Source organism: Diadema antillarum, unplaced genomic scaffold, assembly GCF_040938485.1.
Source record: "Diadema antillarum isolate AM-2024a unplaced genomic scaffold, OU_Dant_1.0 seq00000932_RagTag, whole genome shotgun sequence".
Lineage (NCBI taxonomy): Eukaryota > Metazoa > Echinodermata > Echinoidea > Diadematoida > Diadematidae > Diadema > Diadema antillarum.
In genome coordinates this window covers 556857-582489 of record NW_027271783.1, presented here as the reverse complement: position 1 = coordinate 582489, position 25633 = coordinate 556857, and the positions used below count along the sequence as shown (strand labels likewise).

The 25633-nt window shown below is 37.9% G+C and overlaps 1 protein-coding gene and 1 non-coding gene across 2 annotated transcripts; one reads left to right on the top strand and one right to left on the bottom strand.

The window, feature by feature from the left end:
* Positions 1–3184: 3184 nt before the first annotated feature.
* On the bottom strand, positions 3185–25409 carry LOC139741499 (neuronal acetylcholine receptor subunit alpha-10-like). Its single transcript, XM_071652082.1, has 10 exons — positions 25328–25409; positions 24597–24635; positions 18261–18409; positions 10581–10625; positions 8524–8633; positions 6473–6675; positions 5748–5880; positions 5189–5382; positions 4377–4643; positions 3185–3654 (listed from the first exon to the last, which is right to left on the bottom strand). The coding sequence occupies exons 1-10, from the start codon at positions 25407–25409 to the stop codon at positions 3332–3334; spliced, it is 1545 nt and encodes a 514-aa protein (XP_071508183.1). The 3' UTR covers positions 3185–3331.
* Trnan-guu (transfer RNA asparagine (anticodon GUU)) lies at positions 14895–14968 on the top strand. Its single transcript has one exon. It is a non-coding gene; the product is annotated as a tRNA-Asn (tRNA).
* Positions 25410–25633: the final 224 nt, after the last annotated feature.

Genomic DNA, 25633 nt, shown 5'->3' with positions numbered 1-25633 from the left:
TGTGAGGTTATAGTTAGTTCACAATTACGAAAGGAAGACATATTTTTATTTTCAATCCCTCAGAAATGGTGGAATCAAAACTAGCGATTACATAATGTTACATAAACAATTCAGCAGTGCCAAAAAGGATCTACAAACAAAAGCGTTCAAAGTGTTTGATTTATATACAAGCACAAATATATGCACAGAAGAACCTGCTTTCTGCAACGCAGTTACCATGTTACATGTTACTCGGCAATAGTTGATAACAACAAATATCATCAAAAGAATTACTGCTTGATAATATAACATTATTGATAATATATCAATAACATATTCTTTCGCTCAGCAATATCTCGGGTTCTAATACATAGTTATCACATCAAAATGAAAGCGATGCGACACAGGTCGGAATCTCTTTCTTGGTATAAGCTACTTTGTAATGAGATTCTTGTAGGCCTACATCCGAAACAGAAAAGAAAGAAAACGGTCCTTAAAACCCGAATCTAGATTTGGGAGACTATAAGACTAAGGAGAGGAAAATGTTTCTTTACGACTGAACGACACAATTAATAATAACGTAATTTTCGAGAGGTATTAGGTGCAGGACAAAATATTCAACATTCGAAGTAATTTTCATCAGCGATATCAGAATACACACGTTGCAGCCAAAAGTCATGTCTGTATTGTTTTGTTTTTGTTTTTCTATAAAAAAACGATCATGCTGCTTTGCTGGTTAGGAAACACTGTCCCGCCAACAATTGAAAAGCTTATCCTCGTTGCAGCATTTAAACTTTGCCATGATTATTTTCAGAATAAAAACTGTACACTTCATGAAACTAAATTCTACAGAAATATGATACTTTTCCGATTCACCGCTAGATGATAATGAATGACGATGCAGGAAATCACTAAATCAGACTAAATTATGACATACTTTCAAACATGTATACAATGATTTATCCCTCAGTATAAACCAAGGATTCCAATTCGTGATGACATTTTGTAAGAGTCGATCACATCTGTGTTATCATTATTATGGTGATAGCAAAAATTATTGCAACATACACTGACATACCGCGCGATGAATACTTTTTTCTCCAAAATTCATATCTGTGTATTGAAGAACATTCTGGCACGGCTAGCACTGGCTAGTGATAGAACTGTCATTCATAGCAAAAACATTACCAGCAATTACAAAGTGTCTTAGTTTGAATTCTCCTGTCATCTCTTGGTATAGCAGTTTTTTGAGAAATTTTGATGGGACGTCACATCGGAAGAGTGTGATTTCAATATTAAAAGTGATCGATCAATGCGGAGGCAAGCTATCTGCACAATAATTCAAATATGAACAGCGACCTGTCAGCATACTATAGAAGTTAGGTAACAACAGTGAAAAACAATACTGAATTACAAAATATGCCAAAAGACATTCTAGAGAGCCATTCCATATAGGATACATTATGGAAGAAAAACAAAAACATCTAAGAATTTTTTGAATCATAGCGACATTCATGAAATTTTACAAAGGGTACAGATCTAGACATACTAACTAAACATACTTTCAGTGTGCCTATAGATGAATCCGACTTCAGAGCACTGTGAAACTCATGGCGGCCATAACTAGGGTCTTCCAGAGAAGAACGGAAGCACTTTCAATGAGTTATGCAATGAGCCAGGTGCATTGCTATGTCAGTGCATAAATTATCCTTTGTTAGGCATGATACTTAAAATTAAAGCCCCCAGTAAGAAATTACCATAAAAGCAGTACCCAAATTGAATTGGTCTATACTAACCACTTTTGATGACTAGAGGAGTGGCTGTGCACCAATGTAAACACAGATACTTGTAACCATGGTAACAGGGAATAGGCTCTGCCACTTTCTTCCTCGGATATTATTGCTGTATACTGAGGGTTTTAGCATCATTTTCCTCCATTTTTGGGTGGGGGATTGGATCTTCTGAATTTCGACACAATGATAACATTAAACATTACTATATTCTACTAATACTTACACCATTACTACCATCAATCTAAAAAATCTATCCATACAAATCCTGTAACTAACAAGTGTTTGTAGTAAAACAGAATAATTAAATCTCAGTATCACTCTGTCAAAATGGTAGTATTGTGAACACCAACCTCTGAAACACATGGTCCAATCAACAAAAGTTCTTGCCTTGTCATAGGTCAGTATCGGATACAAAAACACCTCTTCTCTTGTACTTGCCACGCCTTATACACATTGAACTGAATTATTCCAGATCGAATTGAAGCGCGAAAGCAAAAGCTTCAAAAGCTTCAAATTATCTAGATGAACTTAGGCATTTGGAATATTTTATACATGAATCATGTTTATATGATATGATAATCTGCATTTAAATAGACGGCATCATACAACCAAATACTCGTTGGATGCCCTGTCGCCAAATGAATGTACATGGAAAGTCAAAGTGCAATAGGCTCATATCTCAAGAGATATTGGATGATGATACGTAAGGACATGGGTGTTATTTTCTTGACTCCTAAAATGCATTTGGGAATATTCGTTTACACCTGCTTCGGCATTTACAACGAAGGTTTACTTTCCAAGATTTTATAAATGGAAAGGAAGAGGGGGTAGATATCGTGGATGACTAAATGGGAAAACGTTTGATAGAGAGTTTGAGGAGGAGTATACAGTCAATCTCGCCTAATTCGACCTCGCAAAAGTCGAAAAATTAGCTAAGTTGAAGAAAGATTTTGTATGTTTTCATAATATTGCAGAAGTTGCAATTCACACAAGTCCAAGAAATTTCTCCGGTCCTTAGGGATTCTTCTTAGTCGAGGTTGCTGTTTAACTTACAGATACACTGAAAGGAAAATACAAATATAAAGAAACTACAAGAAGCAGACACATGGACCACAAAGCATGCTTGAAAGATTGCAAGATTGGTGAAACAAAAAGGAAAGAGAAAAATGGAAAGATGAGGTGAGTGATATTGTTTTATTTTTAAAAGGGAAAATGTGTGAAGGTAATATTTAGAGGGGAAAGGAAAGCATGAATTTCTCTTTCCTGAAAAGAAAAGCGATAAAAGCGTACAGAGTGCTTGGAAGATGGAGAAGGAGAAAAAAATGAGAAGAGATGATAAATATGGTTTTGCAAAGAAGCGAAGACTGATTAACACGAATTCGTGTTTTCACTTCGTGAATGAGGGCCTGCTTGCAACAGTCAGTGGCCCGTGATCAACCCATCGACATCGCTTGACATCGCGGTCTCTGAACGATGTCGACAACACGGTGAGAAGAAGAACAATCTAACAACAAGACCAGGATAACTCTTCAGACCACTGTCTGGGTGTCCCCGGTGGATCAAGTCACCTTGAATACGAGAATCATAATGGTGCCGATCGTACCGACGACGTAGAAAATGGCGAACATGCGGTCGACGACCAGCGCGATCTGCTTCCACTCGTTCCGAATGTCTTCGTTATCGTCGATGCCTTCGTAGTGGTCGCGAATGTAGCGCACGTGTTCGATGAGTCGCCTCATGAGCAGTATGTGGTCTTCCGTGTGCTCGCAACAAGCGAGGCCACGCCCATCTTTGCCTCGGGTGCCGCGAGAGATGCCGAGGATGGGCGACTCGTTGGGCTGGGTTAGTTTCACTTTCTCTGACCTGTGTCCATCATGAGAGTCTGTATAGGCAGGCAGAAAAAAAAAATAAAAGCGGAAGAAAACATAGGAGCATAATTGTCGACAAAAATTCATTGGTTATATCAAAGAGGTTTTTGCATTTTTTATCTCTACGCATACTTTTAAGGTTATGTGAATATCAGTGAAAACGGACGTATCTGAACGCTCTAGTGACCAGTATTTGAGTTTGCTTGAAGAATATAAGGCATTCATCAACATCATAATCCCATCAGCTCCTTCGTCTTAACTTAGTGAGCTCCTTTGTGGAGACAATATGAGCTCCCTCGTGGAGACGATATGATCTCCCCCATGGAGACTTGGTATATTTAATATTCTTGTTTATATCTCTCTAAGATTTATAATGATTGTTTTATGTTAAGTGCTGTCTGGGGCAAAGTATTTGTATTGGGCTCCTTTTTTTTTTCTCTCTCTCTCATTTTTCTTTTATTCAAACAACAACATAATGACCAGTAGGTGATAGGCCTAAATTTCAAAGACAGGATGTTTTGCTGAGAAATCTATACATATACACACAAAATCCGGCGAGTTTACGAATTGAATATTAGTCATTTTACATTTTACTCATATTTGCAGCAAATAAGCCTACTATGATAGATTTGGCATTACCGCTCAAAAACTTGATAACCCACAACAAAGTACACCATCGTCATTTGTTCCTGACATGCATTCACAAGTGTGTTTACATCACTGTGACGTCACATACCGACGAGCTTACTACGATATTTCCTGGAAGGCACGTGACCACTCCCACCATTGGCGTTGTTATAGTAGCTCTTCTCGGAAGCAAATTTGAAATGCTTGAACTCGTCCGGCTGCAGTCGAAGATACCGCGCCAGTTCCCCGAGAATGAACTTTCTCGCCCACCTGGGGGCGCGCTTGCAGTAGGGCCCGCGGTGGTGTAGATTTATGACGCTGACGGTTAGTAGGATGGACACGGACACGAGCACCATTGTCGATACGTAATATTGACCTGGAGGAGAGAAAGGAAGCATGTTTGTTCTAATTCCATTTTCTTCGTGTTTCATTACTAACAGATACAAAATATGCAAACAACTTAGAAGACTGTGCTGATTGAAAGAAAGATTACGAAGTGCCTTCGTCAAAAAAAGAAAAGAAAAGAAAATAAATCATTTCAAAAAGTGTGTTTTGAGCTACTCAAAAGTTTCAAAGAGTGGATGATTCAACTAACACCAGATCCAAAAAAGAGACATTATTTGTTTTATAAAACGTTGACATGATTTAAACTCCACAGCAGCTATTTTCGCATACAGAAATAATTTCATTGCATTTGTAACACACGGACAATGCAGCAACTGAGCGCAAACAAAAAGAGACATTATTTGTTTTATAAAACGTTGACATGATTTAAACTCCACAGCAACTATTTTCGCATACAGAAATAAATTCATTGCATTTGTAACACACGGACAATGCAGCAACTGAGCGCAAACTAGCACTCGGAAACATCGTACAATAAACGTGTTAAAATAAAGCCATAATTTTCATCAGTGTTACCTATAATTGGCACGACGCTAGAGGGCGGCATTGACTCTGCGATAAGAAGCAAGAAGACTGTCAGGGAGAGCAGGACGGTGATCCCGAGCGAGACCTTCTCGCCCGAATCTACGGGAAGGAGGAAACCAAGGAGCGTGATGGCAGCGATCAGGATACATGGCACCAGAAGATTGAAGACGTAGTACAGTGCTCGTCTGCCAGATAAGAAACAGGGAATACCAGACGAGATGTCTTGCTTTAATCATACCATCTCTATGCCTGTACCACACTGTTGGGATTTCAGCTATGACTTGCATTGCCTTATCTTGCAAGTCTTGTCCCTACGAGTGTCATTAACCGGACAGGCTGAACGTGTGGGAGTAGAATATAATATTATACCCCTCCTAGACGAGGGAGATTTTGCATTGGGAGGGATATGATTTCACATCTTACTTAATTTCGACTGATAAGCTGTTTGGCATTGACGAAAATATACATTATGCATGGTAAATACAGAGTGATTTGATTTATGAATCTCGTGCAAACTATTCAGTGGCACACGTACAATGGTTTAACAAACCTGCGAATGCTTATGGTGTATGTGACGTCATAATAGAAGACACCCGGCGTATCTGGGTAAGCTGATTGGTTTGTCTCCGTCACCATGCCAATGATGTCCCACTCCCCGTCACTGCGAAACGCCGTCTCGTCACCTTCACAGAAAAAAAGGTGCAGTAAAACAACAAACAAACAAACAAACAAAAATGACAACTGATAAGAAACAAAAGTTAGAGAGTTGTGTTGTGTCCTTAAATCATTTAACGCCATCTATAGAAGTTCTTAGAATCTTCTGGAAGTTCTTAGAATCTTCTGGAAGTTTCTTGAAACTTGAAATTCCTTTGATACTTGATATGTAACATTAATAATAATGGTACAGAAGTTCTTTTTCACCCTTTTGCAAATCTTTTGTTGAAACCAACATCTCACTGTAGAACAAGTAACGGGGCATGTTTTGTGGTAAAGAAGAAATCTTGATGTTCTCATATTCTAAATAAAATTTGAAGACATTTTGAAACTCAATTGATGTTTGACAGCAACTAGATGATAAACAGCAACAGAATACGGAATTTGTAAAACAGTAATGATAAACACGGTAATGATGATGATAGTTATGATGATTATTACTATAGTAAGACTGGGACAACCACAACAGTCATTGTGCCTGATACAAAGCCAACCCAGATCTTAACTACACTTAACCTGAGGAACAGTCGAAAATTAAAAAGTTTCTTCCTTTAGTATTACCAGCTCCTTCCATGATTAGCTCCGATCCGTCGTGTTGCCAGGGACCAAACTTGAGCTTGCACCGTTGAACGTCGAATGGAAAGTTGGCGATGTTGAGCTGACACGTGGCTTTGATGATAAGCGGTGACCCCCAGTTGATGTGACCCGTGTGATCGATTTTCACGATCTTGTCGAAGACGAAAGGCTCATAGGACGCGCCTGCACTGTTGCGAAGAAAGGTCAAAGGTCAGTGTGAATGACAAGTAACGAATTTCCTTCCCTCTCCTCCCCCTTCTTTCTTCCCCACGTCTCTCTCCTTCCTGCTTCAGTCTCATTCTTATTCTCTCTCTCCATTGCAGAGAATGATATTAGTTATGTTTCCTATATGTTTGGAAGATTTTTGAGCAAATTCCAGCTCTTATGAACCCATTAAGTAGGTGAAACGCGACCCTTTAATCGTAATAATTGTTTAAATATACACATCATTTAAAGCCCATTTTAATCTTATTTATCAATGATATCGTGTTTGTCAGCTTCATTTGGTAATCTGATAATTAGGCACGACAAATACTGTGAATATTGTATATTAAATAAACTACGAAAGAGAGAGAAGGGAGGAAGATAATAAGAGAGAGAGAGAGAGAGAGAGAGAGAGAGGGTGGAGACCTGTAAAAGAGACGTGAGCAATTTGAAAGTAAAAATAGAAAAAGATCTAATTTTCTAATTTAGTTATTAACTTAGATTGGTCACAGTGTGCCTAGGTTGAAAAGTAGGATGTACGAAAAAGGCATTTCTCAATATGAGCAAACTGAAAGGTCTACAAGGATTGGTGGTTCTACAATAACTGTATACAATGTGTCGTATTTTGTCTTATTTCCACAGAAACCGAAAGGGGATCTACATCAGAGGGGTTATCCCACGAGACCGAGACCCACGAGTCATACAGCCCACGAGTTCGTGTTAGTGTTTCGGTCTGGTGGGCCTTTTTTGCTTAGTGTCGAACTCGTTGGCTGTGTGACTCGTGGGTGGTATAACTTGTTGGTTGTATGACTCATGGGCTGTATGACTCGTGTGCTGTATGACTCGTGGGTTGTATAAGTCGTGGGCTGTGTGACTTGTGGGCTGTATGACTCATGAGCTGTATAACTCGTGGGCTGTTATGCCATTATTTGATAAATTCCCCGTATCAGGGTCATTGCCCCCAGGGCAATTATCCCCGGCTAAACACTAGTTAGTGATATTGAAAGGTTATAGTAAAGATTAGGGTTAATATTAGGTATAGGGTTAAGTTTGGGTTAGGGTTAGGATTAGGTTCAGGATTAGGATTAGGGTTAGGGGAAGGGGAAGGGTCCGGGGTAATTGCCCTAGACCAAAATTCCCCATTATTCTCAAAGTTTGGCTAAAAAGCAAATTCTTTTGCATCGCCTATTGGGGAACATATAGAAATGATTTTTCTTCTAATAGAAAATACCACCAAGCCATGCAAGTTTTGTTTTGTTTAAAAGCATGTAATTAAATCTGATCGATTGGACTTACTTTTGAAAATCCAAAACTTTCCAAGAACTTACAACGAGAAAGATGCACAGGGAGGTGCGAAGGAAAAGTGCAAGGAGAGAAATCAGGTTTTAGAGAGAGATTAGAAACAGACCGACAAAGATATTTACTAGAAGTTCTCACATTCAACGACATCATTCGCCATTGTTCGCCGAATGCTGTGCGAGGGCATGGAAGAATACACCGAGAGAAAGGGTAATTGCTCATTAGATTAGAAACTCAAGGGATGCGGTGGTGGTGGTTGGAGAGGGGCGGGAGGAGGGGGTACTGAAGTATAATAACGATGATGAAATAATCAAATAATGTGCCGGTGAATTTCGTGCTGGCAGCGCGCACTTCCAATTCGGCAACTTGAAGGAGCTTAAATGAGATTTCCCCTCCCACCTAATTGGTCTTTAACCCATCTTTAGGAGCGCAAAGCCCCCTCTCTCTCTTTCACTCATCTACTCTCACCCCTGCCCCCAACCCCGGTCTCTCTCCTCTCCCTTCACTCTTTCTTTTTCCGTCTTCCTTCTTACTTGTTGTACAGTACGATGTTGGGCATCCAGACGAGGTCGGACGTCAGTTTGAAACTTTGTAATCCCTCGAAATCGTCGGGATCCCAAGTCAAGAACTCGTCCACCCAGTCCTACACGAAACCAAATCACACAAATTAATGAAACACGAGCATGGTTTATCAGTCACCGCGTTAGGGGGTTTCACTGATTCATAAAGTACATATTAGGAGAAGGACATATTGTATTGGTCCTGACTAGAAGGTTGTATTATAGGTTGAGCGAACAGAAAATGTGTTAGCAAACATTTACTCACCGGACAGGGCCTGTACATTACATCAAATTGTTAAAGGTCAAGCATGCAGGCCGGCAAAGGTCAATTTAAAACTATTTTATTGATGATCTTCTACGTATTTCTGTCGTGAAATCAGTTCAGGATCTAAACTTAAGCTTGTTAGTTTGTCCCTCCTGCAAAACGACAGCAGCTCTTCTTTGTTGTCATTTCATCACACTAGACTGTTTTCATGCAGTGGCTATGAGAATAAAAACAATTCGATCGCAACACCTTCTTTAAGTTAGTGACGAACTGTTATAGTCTTATCTTGACAATACTTGAACAGCGCTGTATTCATAATACAAATCGTAAATCACATGGTAATGGTTTACTTCACATGGCTTGGGACCGTTTAGACAGATTTCAATCTTCTTCAAGGGCAAAGGGCTAAAGGTTTGAAGGGTCGAACGCTTTTGCCGTAAATACATTTTGTATGACAAACAATCTTGACAAGGCAATGTGTGAGTGGTTTATTATTATCTCTTTATTCGCTTCAAAGCACATAATATATACAATAAGATATTTCATTAAAAAACATGCAGATACACAAGTACAAAAATAATGTATTGAACAAAAAAAAAAGCACACACATAAATTGAAAATACCTTCAGGGAGATCCAAAAGACATCCACATAATTTCTATTATTTATACATTTACAATAAGCAAAGTTCAATATGTCGGTATTTCAAAACTGTCATCCCAAACCCTCCCTTGCTCGTGCCCACTCTGACTGTTCTATACGGTTTTATTACAGTCTACACGAAATTGAAATCGAGTTTGCACAAATTTATGCTCTGTCCTCGTAAAGGTTCTCTTATGTTGCTAAATATCATGTACATGTACATGATATATACATATATATATATATATATATATATATATATATACGCTAAATATCATGTACATGTACATGAGATTAAAACCTAAAATGGCATTAAAACGCTTTATCCTGGCGAGGAAAGCGCATGTTTTTGAAACATGCGCTAAATATCATGTACATGTACATAATATATACATATACATATATATATATATATATATATATATATATATATATATATATACATAAACATATATATATATATATATATATATATATATATATATATATATACATATATATATATACATATACATACAATGCAATTGACTCCTGGACCACGTACTTCCACAAAATACGGTGATCGTGCTTTTTCTACAATTGCCCCTTCTCTCTGGAATTCTCTACCCGCCTATATACATCAAGCCACTTCCGTTAATCAGTTTAAGATTTTGCTTAAGACTTATCTTTTTAGTAGATAGTTCTTTGGAATAGTCCAGTTGTGGGTCGGTCAATGGAGGTGCACACTGATTTTGATTTTCATTATTTATCGTAATTATACACTGTATCTATATATTTTTTTTTTTTGGTATGTTTGTACTTGTATTTTGGTATTTTGGTATTATTCTGGTATAGATATTAATTTTTCCGGTAAACTGTGCGCTTAGAAACATCGGTATTAAGCGCCTTATAAATGTATTGTATTATTATTATTATTATTATTATTATTATTATTATATATATATATATTGATATATATATATATATATACATACATATATATATATATGTATAAATATATACATATATATATATATATATATATATATACATATATATATATATATATATATATATATATATATATGTATATATATATTATGTCCAAAAATGATTAGTAAGAGAATGGAAACTGAATTACTTACAAACGTTACCCAGACGTTCGCCTTTAGGAGTTGGACCCTCTCGTCCTGTTGAAAAGTAAAAAAGAAAGTAAAATGGTGAAAGAAATTTAAAAAAAAAGTTGAATTGTGAGGTAATGTGATGAAGTATGGGATTTTTCTTTTCTGTTCTGGTAGTTTATGATCAAGATTGATCTTGGCTTTATCTTCTATCATTGAAAACGGGGCGAATCGGCGAGTGGTTTTAACCTCATCACTATGCATCTTAGTCACGGGCCGAGATGTTCATTCACCGAACTGCTGCCAAGAGTACATCAAGTATGTTCTTCTAACCTGTTCTAACATAATTCTCATTTAATATTATAGGTCTGTGCAAACAAGTCGTAACAGATTGCCCATTACGGTGAGAATGAAGTTCTAGCCTTGTCTTTTAAGTTTAGATTGTCAATGTCCTTGAGGTGATACAGCACCGCATTTTTTGCCAAAATATACAGACAATAGCTCCTAAACGAAAGAAAAAAGAAGTATCCGATCTCTAAAAATACAATCCGAGGAGTCAAATGTAACAGCAACCTGCAGGAAAATCAGCGATTACGCTTGAATTCACAGTTATTATCGTGTGAGTGAACTGTCAACAGGAGTATTGCCTTTACTGCTCTATGTTGAAATACACGGTCGTATATGTGGCGATCAGTGATTGCCTTCTACGTTTCCCTGTAATTATTTTCCGATAGGTGGCGTCCTGTCGAAAAGAGATCCATTACTTTGCACATTCTTCGATTGATTTCACGACACGCCTGATCAACAGTCATTGTGGGTGCGTTTTGGGGTAGACCTACATTTATATTGCCGAGTATTCGTGTGTACATAGCCTGTGAGTCGTTTTCACGAACATACATGTATACTGACAAGCTCATGTAGTGATCAAGAGGACAAGAAGACAGTAAAAAGATAAAGTGAGTTGCTCAAGGGCGGATCTAGCTTTTCAATAAAGGGGGAGTTATTAAGTTTGGGTCATAAAAAAGCAGGAAGGCATGAAAATTCACGAACTAGAGCAGACATTCACAAACTATAGATACATACATTGACTTAAGGAAGCACTATACACCAACAGGATATCTTCAGTCGATAGCATCAAATTTGATAAACTTTGATAAAGCCTCCGAAGATAGATGGTGGTATAACCATTACCTCAACAATTCGGGGGGGTTTTTTCCCCTAAGGAGAGTAAAAGAAAAGCTAACAAAGCATACTATTACCGGGGAAAAATGAAAGAAAGAAAGAAAGATAATGAAAAGAGGAAAGAAGGAAAATGAAAGGAAAGAATTGCAGGCAGGCAGTCACATCGAGTTGATACATTTCTACATTGGGTTTATCGCAAGAACCTGGGAACGAAGAATTTGGCAATAATGATATCAATCAAGAAATCAGCCTCGGCTGGATCACTCTCATTCTGTCGTAATACGTTCCTCGCACATACCTAAACATGTATCTACTTGTGACGAGCGCGTCAGCCCGTATCGCGTATGGCACGTACGGCTACATTATGAAGGGAAGCCACCAACGAACCTTTCACATTTTACGTGACATTAAAGGTAAGTAGTGACGCACAGAGGTATACAATCATGACGTACACGCACAAGCTCATGCAGTAACATTACGAACATTTGTACAATGGCATCAGTTAAGGTTAAAAGATCAGAAAGCCGAACAGACAAGGATACAGGGCCGAATTAAGACCAACAAATGAAATGGTAAGATGCTCCTATCTGCCGATTAAAAGTTGTTCAAATGGATGACGCATAATACACCATTCCCTAGGACATTGAAAACAAAATATGAAGTGCTGACGAAAACGTGTCCTACATAGCAGCGTAAGAACAACTTCAACCGAAGGTTAATTAAATGCAGGTGACAGTATTGAAAACTTATGCATAATGTACCATAACATAACGACCTAAAAAAAACCACGATATCAAACATCTTTTTATGATACAATGACAGAATCTAGATTGCTACGCTTTTGCAGATAACAATAATAATAATCATTATTATAATCAATATCGCTGTTTGTCATTATCATTATGAGCATTAGGGCCTATACAGTTGGTGTTATTATCATTATTATTATTATTATTATTATTATTATTATTATTATTATTATTATTATTATTATCATAATCATCATCAGCAGCATTATCATTATTATTATTATCATCATCATCATCATTATTATGCCTACTATCATCATCATATACATAAACTAATGCCTCTTTTTTCATTTTGGGTTATGTTAGAAAAAATGTTGGATAGCGTATTGAATTGATCATTCATCTTTAACTGTCAGATTCAAATTATACTGTGCTCAATTAGTACGTTCAATTGACTTTGTATTTCATTTATGTATGAAAAAGAAATTTAGGAATGAAATAAAATCAGATCAAAATCATCATGGTTATTGTACCCTTCAAATCTAACAGTTTTGCTTTGAACATTCAAGGATCTAACATTACTAGCAAGACGCAGACTTTATCAGTTGGAAGCTCGTAAGAATTCATCAAACCAGCAGAGCAGTATCAACTCCTTCCATAGGGAGAAAAGAACCTCTGACTTTTATGCGTTGTTCCATAAATGTTTATGCGAAAAATACGTTATTGTTGATTACGGTTCTGACAGAAATAAGGGAAAATCGATACATGTGCAATGAAAATGATCGCATGTACATCGTTTTGGTCACGTGATCAAGAAGCGTGCAATTCTGTGATGATCTGTTTCAATTGCTTCTATTCAAATTGGAAAACTCGTGCGAGATGAGGCGATACCGCGTGCAAAAAAAAAAAAAAAAAAAAAAAAAAAAAAACGCTCCCGTCTTCCCTTGTGATGTAAGATACTGAAATTACTGCATTTGCACAGCCACTCAGTGTTGAAATTTACGAGTCTGCGGAAAATCTCTAGTTTGCCTTCCAAGTTCCAATGACATAAAAATAGCATCATCGTCGTGCCTATAAACTACATGTACATTCTTTTCCACAGAGCCTGGGGCTAATCTATCATACAGCAAAGAGGGGGTACCAGCAGCGTCGGTGGTGCACGCTTTGGTGTAACTATTGACATTAAGGGATGGGTGCCACGATAAGATGCAAATACTTGAACGTACTTTCTTTCAGGCATAATACAAATTAAAGGAGAACGGCCGCAGGACTTCTGTTTGCTATCCGCGCGCATGCACGCACACACACACACATACACATACACACACAGCCTCGAAAAGGATAAAAATGATAACAATGAAGATATTGACAATAATGAACACGATCCTGATGATGATAAGCTATTCTCGATCCTAGACAAATCTGTTTTTCCTTCGGAGTGTCCAGACCTTCATCTGCTCTTTTGATATGCTGTACAGCCTTATGGATTGCATAACAAAGTGTATGCCAAGATATCTAGGTAGTTATCATTAATACATAGATCATAATAATCTCAACAAAAATCATCCTGTTGACGGTACGATTATCGTTTTGTTGTTGTTTTTGTAAGGAAAATGAATAAAACAAATAAAACAAAACATTACTGGAAAGCTTAATGAAGCACACTTTCAAATTCTGCACTTGGAAAAAATAAATCCCTAAATCCCCATTTTGCTGGACAGGAAATTATTTGATGTCGTCGTTTGTTTGTATGTAAATCCGCACAAAACTATTTCAATCAAAAACAGGCACATGTTGAAAAAAAAAACCAACAACAACAGAATATCAAATTAAAATTTACACGATGGATCTATAGTCTAGGGCTAATTATTCTGAACTTTTTACAATGAATATTAATTTACACACAATGAAGGGTTCGACGAAAAAAAAAAAAAAGATTACCATGATGAACTGAACATTGACAAATTAATACCAACAAAAAGAAAGTATGGAGTGGTACAAATTATTGATGAAACCGAGAAAATTTGATGATGGAAGAGGAGAAAATTTAGGAAAAGGATTAAAAAGAGAAAAAGGATAGATCTACTGTATAGTATATACATACATTATGGGCCTAGATCATTCATGTACTGATTCGCTATCTAGATAGAACATTTCTTGCTTGTTCCTTTACTTTAGTGCCAAAACATCTTTCTTTTTTTTACAACTCACTATAATATTCTTTGTTTGTGTGCAAAGCCTCGCAGGCACCTTCTAAATACTTCGTGGTGAAATAGAACACTTAAAAAGAATTATGTATAGACCTTTTAAAACATTCAACGAAGAGCAATAGCTGCAACATGTAAAGCACTTCTATCAGGCCGACCGCCATCTTTTGTTTTTGTTGAGATGTCAATGCATCACAGGGGTCTCTGTGGCGCAATCGGTTAGCGCGTTCGGCTGTTAACCGAAAGATTGGTGGTTCGAGCGCACCCAGGGACGACTTTGTTATTTTGCTTTCGTTTTGATTTGTTTTGATTTGTTTTTGTTTTTTACTTGACGAAATATTGATTTCTAAGATTTATTTTTGAAGGTCCATTATATTTGTAGGTTTGTTTGTATTTTTCTGGGTGTTTGGTTTTTAGATCAACTTCATCGTTACGTTTGTTTATCTTGTGTTTCTCCTGTGGTCACATTTTGTTGACATTTTCCAATCCTCCTCCTCCCCCACCCCCCCCCCCCTTGTCTCTCTCTTTGTGAATTTCACCTTTATTCTAAGGCAACTTTCCTTTCCTCCTTGTAATAGGTGAGCAGACTGTTCAATTAATTGACTCATGATAATAATCAGTGGGTAATAGTTACAACCTTTGCTTTCCATGCTTTCATTCCACCCATGGCACGACCGTTTCCAAGAAAGAAATGAATCAATTTACATTCTTTTGAACTTTAATGAGTTTTGCTATCCAATATGAGTATAAAATGATTGAGCAGCTATATTCATCATAATTAAATGTGATACGACATTAGAAATGACGCGCTGAGATGAAGTGTAATGGACCATCGTATTGCATCATAAACAGCAGCATCAGCACCAGAGTATGTTGGAAAAGAAATCTCGGTGGTTAATTAACACTGACAGAGAGATCCCTAAGAAATTCCACTTCGGAATCTCTCCGCTTAAACTGTCCAGATACATTGGGGTACATAGGGAAATCAGCTAGACAGGCTGGTAAAATTACTCGTGGGTTAAACGAGGAAAGAGATCTGGCAGAACTGCTTGGGAAGGGGAAAAGGAAAGACGATATATTAAAGTATGTCCAAATGTAGAGGAAAAGAGAGAGAGGCGGGGAGGGGGGAGGGAGAAAAGAAGCCTGTGAATAAATGAATATCGTGAATGGCTTCGGTGAGAAAAAGAAAACGGAAGAGAAGAAGAAACTTGGCAGGAACTGAACAGGTCTGCAAATGATGATGGAGTAGCCAAGGAGGACAAAACTATAATTAAAAAACAAGAGAAGAGTATGTCTTGACTTTGTTTATTTGACAGAAACACATCCCTGGCAAAAAAATTAAGCATAAAGATGGGTGATGTTTCTCGAAGCAAAAGCAATATCCGAAGAAAAGGAGCACATTAAGAAATATCTAAAAGGGTGAAAATACATAAATTATTGATTTCGGAAATGATACAATATGAGAATGAATGATGAGCCCTTTTAGGGCATATTAGTGCTGAGTATTTGCAGGATATTATACTCCCTCTTTCCCGAGTTTCCTGCACTCTTTGTAGTTGTAATTCCCTCAGAGGTACCCGCATAATACAAGCATAGTCTTTGAGTGGGTAACTCCACTTTTTTTAGCAGACTGTATACATACGATTGTAAGTCTCTTTTTTTTCTGTACTGATCATAGACATGATCATGTTGTTATTCCTGGCTGGCGGTGTATATATTCAACAACGCGCATGTCAAATTTCACATCTTTCTTTATACATTCTGCTGAAAAGAAAATATAGTGAAAATAGAGTTTGAATTGAATTGAAATTGAATTTATCAGTGGAGAAACAATTCCCTCCCCCTTTTGAATATAATAGGCCATAACTTCATAGTTCCACTTTGCGCATGAGCAGAAAAAAAGGTCATTTGTACCAATAAGCGTGATTGTATTTCAATTCACTGAGACAAGAAGCAAGATGCAATTATTATTGATGTTATCCTTGCTAGCAAGTGATGTGCCTAACCAAACGTGAAAAAAATAAAGGCCATTCGTACCAATTTCCCTTCAGCTCTAACGAACGAACAGACTTGTAGTGAAAAAAGAAACCACATTCCATCCTCTTTATTACTATACACAGTCCCTCTAAATATATGATGAAATATGAGCAGCGGCTGCTTTTGTGATAAACAATTGCGGACAACCAAATGTGGTCGAGGAAATGTATTTTAATCTAAAATGTTGATTGTAAAACAGAAACGTGTGTTTACGTTGTATCAGATGTACAACCCGAATTATTTTTCGTCTCATGGGAGCTTTAGTTCATCCTCCCTGCATGGGGAGTACGAAATCACACTGGGACCACTTAATGGCCGATGTTAAGGGAAGTAGAGTGGATAATGAATGTGTCCACCGGTGCTATAGAGTGAAAGAGTTGGTTACATCGTTTTCATGTTGACTTCTCTGAATGATAAATCAAACATGATGATGATGATGATGATGATGATGATGATGATGATGATGATGATGATGATGATGATGATGATGATGATGGCTTATTGTATAGCGCCGGTATCCGCCTTTGACGGGTGCTCATGGCGCTTAAACAGATGGCTCAAGCAGATGGATTGGCAGAATTTACATCACAATCAGACGGAACATACATAAGTTAGTTATAGATTTCGTTTTGTTTGCTTATTTGTATGTTTTTTACGTCTCACACGTTTTCATGAAACATTGGGGTCTGTTACAACCACTCACATAATTTGATGAAGATATCTTCTCACCAAATTTCCGGTCTTACAACTCCCCAACTGGTTTGTGTTAAGAACACATACACAACAAGATTCATGTTTTGGAGCAATGGTCTCTAGCAATTTAAACGCTCTCCCCTTGTAATACGAATTCTAAATCACTTGGTGAGAAAATCACTATTTCTTTCTTTTTCTTAATTCCTTTAAACAAGAAATAATAGATCATTTCTATGAAGGCCAGAGGAAAACATCATGATTTCATTTGATATAATTTTTTGGTGACGAACGTTGTAACATTTTTTATTTTCTATTTCAGGTCAGATTTTAATGAAAGTTCAATGGTCTTGCGTGCCACATTTCAATTGTTTCATTCACAGTCAATTTGAAAATGAATCGGCGTTTTATTCCAAGTTTCAATTTCCTCACCATTTCTGATATTGAGAGACAAAGAGCTGCTTCTTGAGGTGGGTAGGCGTGGTCTAGTTGATGACTGTGACATCACTGGTGACGTTCGTTATTTCGAAATTTCGCTATCACAATCCGAAAATGAATTTGATAAGGTTCGTTGTTACGAAAGTGCGTCAGAATAACGCACCTCATTATATTTTCGCATTAACGAGCCTTCGGAATGACGAACCATCGGAAAAACGAACCTTATTTCATTTCGATATCTACGAACATTCGGAATAGCGAACTGCAACCGACATCATTACCTCATGATTATGAGTTGAATGCGCAATTGTGAGCAAACTGGTTTTAAGAAACTTTTACGGATTTACTTCGTACATAGGAACATGAAAATGGCGTTTTATTCCAAGTGTTTGTTTTCTCACCATTTCAAGTATCTGTGAGACAAAGAGCTGCATCTTGAGGTGGGTGGGCGTGGTCTCGTTGATGGTGGGTCTGATGTGACGATTGTACGGATCCTTGCCCTCATGGAAGAGCTCATTTACCAGCCGTTTCGTCAAGAGACTGCATTTTCCTGGACAATAGGGGGGATGGAGAATATAAAAGGGGAAGCATAATACGCAGAAAAGGGTGAGGTAAATGTGCGTTCTTCACGTAAATGATCTTGGTATCCATGACAGATTACCATGACTACAGCTTAAATTTGATTTCGTATTGTATAATTGATATCACAATATTATAATTAACAATGAAGTGACTGGGTACACCTCTATCTGATCAGTCAAACACCAAGTATAACGGGAAAAACTTATTAAAAAATCTTATCCAAAACTAAATCTGGCTGGCCAAGTGGAGACACCTCGTAACGCCACCTTTTAACTATCGTGACTGCTCAATAATGTTAATCCATTCAAAGCAAAGACATTAGCAACGATGTGTGCATGTGCTGTTGCATTTGCAGAATTGCTGCATTGAAATCATTCAAAGCGACATTTGTGGCTTCGCCATTGCATTCACTGCCTTCCACAGAATACCACGTGAACCACCAATTCCTCTCGTTTTGTCGAATCATATAATCCGCTAAGGAATTTCGTCATTGACTTTAAAGGAGACCTATCGGTTGGCACTCGACTTGTTCCGACGCAGAAACATTCTGCGCCTACGACAACTGCTAATGAAAACGGAAGCGTTATAAGAGTGGCTGGCACAGCAGCCATGTTTGCAAAGGTCTGAGAGCACGTCTCCAGGGAAATCAGTCAACAGTGATTTCTTTTTTTTTTGTAATCATCATCATTATCTTTATTCCTCAAATAATATACTGATTGCCTTTTCTCACGATACTTTTCAATATCATTAGTGTTCTTACGGAGAGTCAAGGTGATATTCACGAGCATGAAAATGTAAACACTTCTCTCCCCCCCCCCCAAAAAAAAAATCAATCTGAAATGTAATGCAATTTTGTGAGTGTGCATTTTCCCCATCAACGATTGCCTCATAACGCTAAAGGCAAATCCTATATCACTGATTATTTTTTGTTAACTTCACTGCGTGACTAGTGAATGAAATGAAATGAAACGCATTGTAAGTTCATTCATGACATTATTAATGAAAGAAAAAAACGAGATTATCATTTAAAGAGAACATTCATCCCATAAATGAATAAACTTCAAAAGAAAGAGAAAAATTTGTTTATCGAGAAATGACTAAAATCGGATAAGAAATAAGGAAAGTATACCTTTTGAAATTGATTTTTTTTATTTTTCGGGAAACCTTTCTTGGCCAGTCCTTATGAATATTCAAGTGAGCAATTTGATGGCGTCGAGGATGCACTATTTCTCATTCATTTCATAAAAGGAAATGACAAGAAAAAAAAAACACATTTCAGCTGAAAAAAATATAAAACTTGCCTTAACCCCCAACCCCACCCCCACCCCCACCCGCCACCCCCAAAAAGGAAAGAAGTACAAGTGTCTGATATATCTTGGTATGAGAACACGCTTTTACTTTCATGACTTTTAGTATAGCTAAGTCTTTTTCGAATTTCACATATAACATACATGAAAACTTGTGAGGGTATGGCATCATCAACTCGCTCATTTGAATATTCGTAAGGACTGGTCAAGAAATGTTTTCTGAAAAAATGTGAAATGTCAAAAAATGTCATATTTTCCTTATTTGTATCGTTCTATAGAGATTTTTTTTCTCTCTTTCTTTTGAAGTTTATCTATTTTCTATCTATGGCGTTGCTTATTACTGGCCTTTACGTTACGTTAATGACCTTTATCTTTTCCCCCTCAGACACGGCCAACTGTCACGAGGAAGGGGATTTATGGTGTCAGTGCATCTATAAGTTCATACACCTATCAAATGGGCGTCTTATTAGTGCTGAATGTTGAATGGTTATACATGCAGACGATCACGTCTGTAACGACCGCCATCATGGCATTCTAAAATCATCGATTTATCTCTCTTGTCTATCGCGGCTCTCAATCAAGAGCAAGACGTTGTTGCCATGGCAACAGATGAGGCAGTAATAAATGAGTAGCATAATATATATAATACGCCTCTAATCTGGGGGTATATTTCCTAGAACGTCAGCCCTGTATACTCTTTGCCTGCGACGGTGGAATAAAATAATGGAAGACAGACACTTGACGCGACGTCAATATCAAAGACGGAGGAGCCGCAATATACAGTCTGACATCCTTATGGCAAGGAGGCGGATTCCACCTCCCTGCTTATAGAGACATCTGTTTAAAATCATCAATAACTATACCGATATCACCAAATTTCTGCATGAGTCATTTACGTCAGGCAAGAAAACTGAATATTGGTTACACGAGCACACACACACACACACACACACACACACACATACGAGCTCACAATTTCAGAATATTCTTGACTGAGATTTTGTTCAGTGTCATAAAGATTTGGCGTAAAATACAAAATAACATCCCGAAAACTGATACCAGCTGTCCAATATCATAAGTGGAAATAGCAGAGATAATACCGTGTAGTACAACCTGGCATACAACATTTAGCATATAATACAGTTATAGGTCATTCAAGGTAAACAACTAGGAACATGGGTAAGAACACAAATGATTTTAATGTTATATCAGTCATCACCAAAGAGGCCCCTTTTTATCGAAAAGTATTGATTTTTTGCTGCTCTAACTCCTTCCAAGTCCGCATCTATTTTTGTGCAGCGTTGAGTATTGTAACGTCTTTTGCTGTCCCTGCATAATCCGTACCCCAACGTCAACCATAATTATTCTCTCGTAACTCTTGACCCCTTCTCATAAAGTCATACACACGATTAGTGAAGAGAATAGCATGGCTAAGAAACAGATTCGAAAGATCCCGCTTTTCCTTTTTCATCCATTTCACTTACACACCATAATGCCGCACAAGCAGAAATTGTCAACTGAACAGTAATTGCAGTTCAGTATTATTTTTATTACAGCATTATCACCGAGCACGTTATACTGAAACGTTCTGAGATAATATGTACATAAGTATGTCACACTCAAGTCCACAAGATTACTTCATTTTTTGTTATGTTTCTCTATCCCCAACTGCCTTAAGAAAAGAAAAAAAAAAGACAGTTTCTTTAATACTCAACGCACGTGCAAGTTCCTCGCAGCGTTCCCCTTCAAACATGATTTTTTTTTTGATAAATTGAAATATCTTTTATCTCGCACTTATGACCCTGATTATCAAGAATTGATTCCGGAGAATATAATCAGAAGGCTCGATCCTCAGCATTTCAGTATGCAATCGGCAAGAGCCCATCGCAGAAATACTTTATTATCGATTTGGATATATTATTTCCATCTCACAGACAGAGGTCCACAGGAACCCCGTTCAGTGATTGAGAAAGAGAAAGAGAGGGATAAAAAGTGATAACGCTCTATACTCTCAAACGTACAGGGTTGAGAAGACAGATGAGTTGCTATAGGCAATGATACATTACAATGTACCATTTATAATCTTAAGAAAAAGAAGTGTGTATAATACATATATACATGTATATATATACATATATATATATATTACACAACTTCTTATATATATATATGAATATATATATATATATATATATATATATATATATTATATATATAATCATATATATATAGGGAATTTCCTTCCTTGATTTTAAGGACACAGCATTTGATAATGTAGTGAAAGTTACATATTCATAAACTGTAATTTCACCACAGTTTGTTTGCTAGTTTTTTAATCTATTTTTTTCACTCACCTATTTTTCCCTATATGATCATTCCGCCAAGACGATAATAAGCAAAATATTTTCATTCATCTATTTCTTGCTCCATTTATCATCTGCCGATTCGAGATCAGATAAGCAAATACAGAGAGAGATCGGACATCACAAAATAAACACAATAGACAATGACAGAAGAGACAGGGACAGTCCTTTCAGCAGTGGGAACAAATTTGCATCACTTTTTTTTACGTGGAATTGGAAGGTTGTCTAATGGTTTTTTTTCTTCGTGAAGAGTCGCAAGATCTCGACATTTTCTTAGCTGAAAATGATTTCTAGAGAAAGTAAACAAATAATGTTGGCCTGGAAATATCTACATAATTCTTGTCTGGGTGAGCCGACTCTACTGAAACGATAATTTCAAAAACATCATCAGAACATAAGTAAACGGAAAGAACACTTATTTATCTAGACAAGACATTTATTTACCAAATCTGATTTTTCTGGTTCGGATCAGCAGGCCACTTAAGCAACTGCGCCGTGTCTTCCTTTAAACGGTCGGTTAAACAAATACAATTCGAGTCAAAATTAGTCAAGAGTTCTCAATATATGTGAAACTCAACTTGGCTTTGATTACTCAAGGGAGCTGAAGATGCTACAGGGGTGAGTAACCGCCATGTTTGCTTTTCCATGACAATTTCGAAGAGATATCCGCAATACTCTGCCTCCTCTTTATTTTTAGCTCCTCTTTTTTTAATGAGTAGTCGTTGGAATGAGGTCTTTAATTCTATCTCTCAGATACGTATTCAAGCCATACTTGCACTCACATCCCGTCACTATCATTTACCTTTTACGCGGGAAAATGCCGAAAGGGTATGGTTGCTCTTATTCAACCCATTAAAGGCAGACGAGTGGAAAATCATTACCCATGATTCTAGATGAGGATGTCTCAAAGGCTCATGTGAACGGATAAGATTGCATCAGGTGCTGTGAAGGAGTCTTCACAGAGCACACAATGTGCATATTGCTGGCTTGGATATCAACATGTCTCTCTCTGACCGAGGAGGTTCGAGAAATGGAGTCACAACAGTCTTATTCGCTTTGATCCCATGCTCGAAGCCGCCACTCAAAAATATTTGAAGTATGTGTCAAACTGGATCTGACGCGCGGATGCGAAGACAATTGACTCGTGTCTCATTGCATAATCACCAGCCACTTTCCAAGGAAGATATGTCTCTGTGATGGTAATTACTTTTCGCTATCCCTACTTACAAACGATGGGCGGTAGACAATGGTAAAGGCACGGGGTGCGCGAATAGAAATTGCTCAAATATTGCTGAAATAGATATCAATATTACTCGACTGTACGTGTCTGTACGCTAATCTGACATTTTATAAAGAACTGTACTCGAAGATGATACCATATTAGTTTCATTTGGCGGAAATAAGGAGAAAAGTGATAAAACCGGCTTTCCATGAGGGTAAAATTTCAAACCCTTTCACAAAATACAACTCAGATTTACTCTTTTGCACATATTTTCGAACGGAATTGACTTTTGTTGTATATGCTTTATCATTAGGTGGAATTTCATTGCATTTGATATATAAACGAGCAGCAAATACCCGATATCACGTTAGCATTAAAAATGAATCTTCAGATTGCTCAGAAAGATGGCGGCTTCAAGCATCGAACATCAAAGGCACAAATGCACCTGTGGAATTCTTTTGTCCATCCATAGAAAACTGACAGCTGATTGAATAATTATAGTCAGTTGTAACTCCATCTCTCGAACCTCCTTGCTCTGACTATGCATTGAAAGTAAAAATGCCATGTATAGTCAGAAAATTATAAATTGATTATGCATTCAAAGTGAGAATGCTGTAATAATTGTCGGAAAATTAGCAAAATGCCTCTTTGAAAAACAAAAGACAAAACAGAATGCATATTCACATCGGTCCATCCGATTCTTAAATGGACTAGATAGAAGGAAGGGATGGGTAGCAGACCCGTTTACGGTGTGTATAGGTAAGAGAATAGGTCATTTTGATTGACATAGATCTCTTTTTTTTTCTGTCTTCCTGTTTCTAATGTTTCTTTATGCGCTTAGAAACATCAGTATTAAGCGCTGTATAAATGTTATTCATTATCATTATCATTAATGCCCCTACACCTCCCCCCATTCCCCTTTGTAATCGAGTAGCAGTTAGTGATGATGTTACCATGGATACGTCTCCTCCGTGACTAACCAACTTTCACTCCCCCCACCACTCCACTCCCACCAACCCTGGAGTACGTAGACGGATGAGACTGGTAAACATTTCACGACAAGTCTTGCGTGAAATGCGCACATCGGCCGCAATGTGTATCTTTGTGATTGGCATCACGCCTTTCGAATAATGTGTCAGCCCCTAATGAGCTGGGGGATCGCAAAACACACGGATGCACGGCAACCGAAGGGATGATGCGGGTGTCGAGTCGAGTGTTTGGGGGAAAATATTCTTACCGAGAATCTGACATGCGGCAGCTCACCTGTCGTAGGAATGACGATTTGGGAGAGAAGGGAGCCGGCTGGAGGGGAAAAGAGAGGAAGGCGTGGGATAGATGTCCAACAAAGCAGAAAAATTCATCTTGACTAGCCCCCAATCTATAACTTAAGATGCCTGGGGCCCGTTCCTAGACCCCGGTTTGTTTTCGTGTATCTTTTTTTTTCCCTCGGCTTTTCCTTTCCAAGCATGACAAACACACCTTTTTCGCTTCTTTTCAAATGATAAACCAAATACATAACCCCTTCCGTCCAAACTCGATTACCGCGTTGATCAAGACGTGACTGCACCTTTAAGCCCAAGGGCTGGAGAGAGAGAGATAACAAGTACACCGTACACGTGAGGAGATTTCAGACTTGGAAGGGGGTTAATGACATCCTCTGAATTTTCGGACAGGGGAAATTTGTAATTTTTCTCGCACTCTCAAGTGACGGTCAAAACACTATTGGCTTTCTTATCTACAGCATGAAACCACGTTAGCCAGTTAGTTAGTAAATATAGTTTAAGTAGGGTTAGTATAAGCGAATATATCTTACAGGTAATCTGTTTGCGTTCTTTTACCATTCTTTTGCGGATTTTAATGATTACCTGATCCTCTTTGTATCAGCTGAAAACATTGTGTGTATCACATTTGTGGGTCTATCGCTGTATGAAACTGACATCGTTCCGACCACGCTGTTGCTCTATCACGTACATAAAAAAAAAAAAACGCATCACCTTCAGGGTGAATGGAAAGGTAGTTCTGTTTCAGCAGTGAGGGGTGATGGTGTATGGGCCACGGGTTGCCCGTGGTGCCCATCACGCCATTGAAGTAGGATATTCCTCGTGACCAGGTACATGAACCCCACTCCTCTCCCTACCCCCCCCCCCCCCCCCCCCCCCCGCACCCCCTACCCCGTCACTGATCATGAACGACCAACACCATCTCCTTGGCCTTGGGGTAGACTGGGAAAAGATAGAAGTGATGTGTATGTCACCATTGGCGCTCTCTCTTGCTGGGGCTAATTTTTTGATGGAATTTCT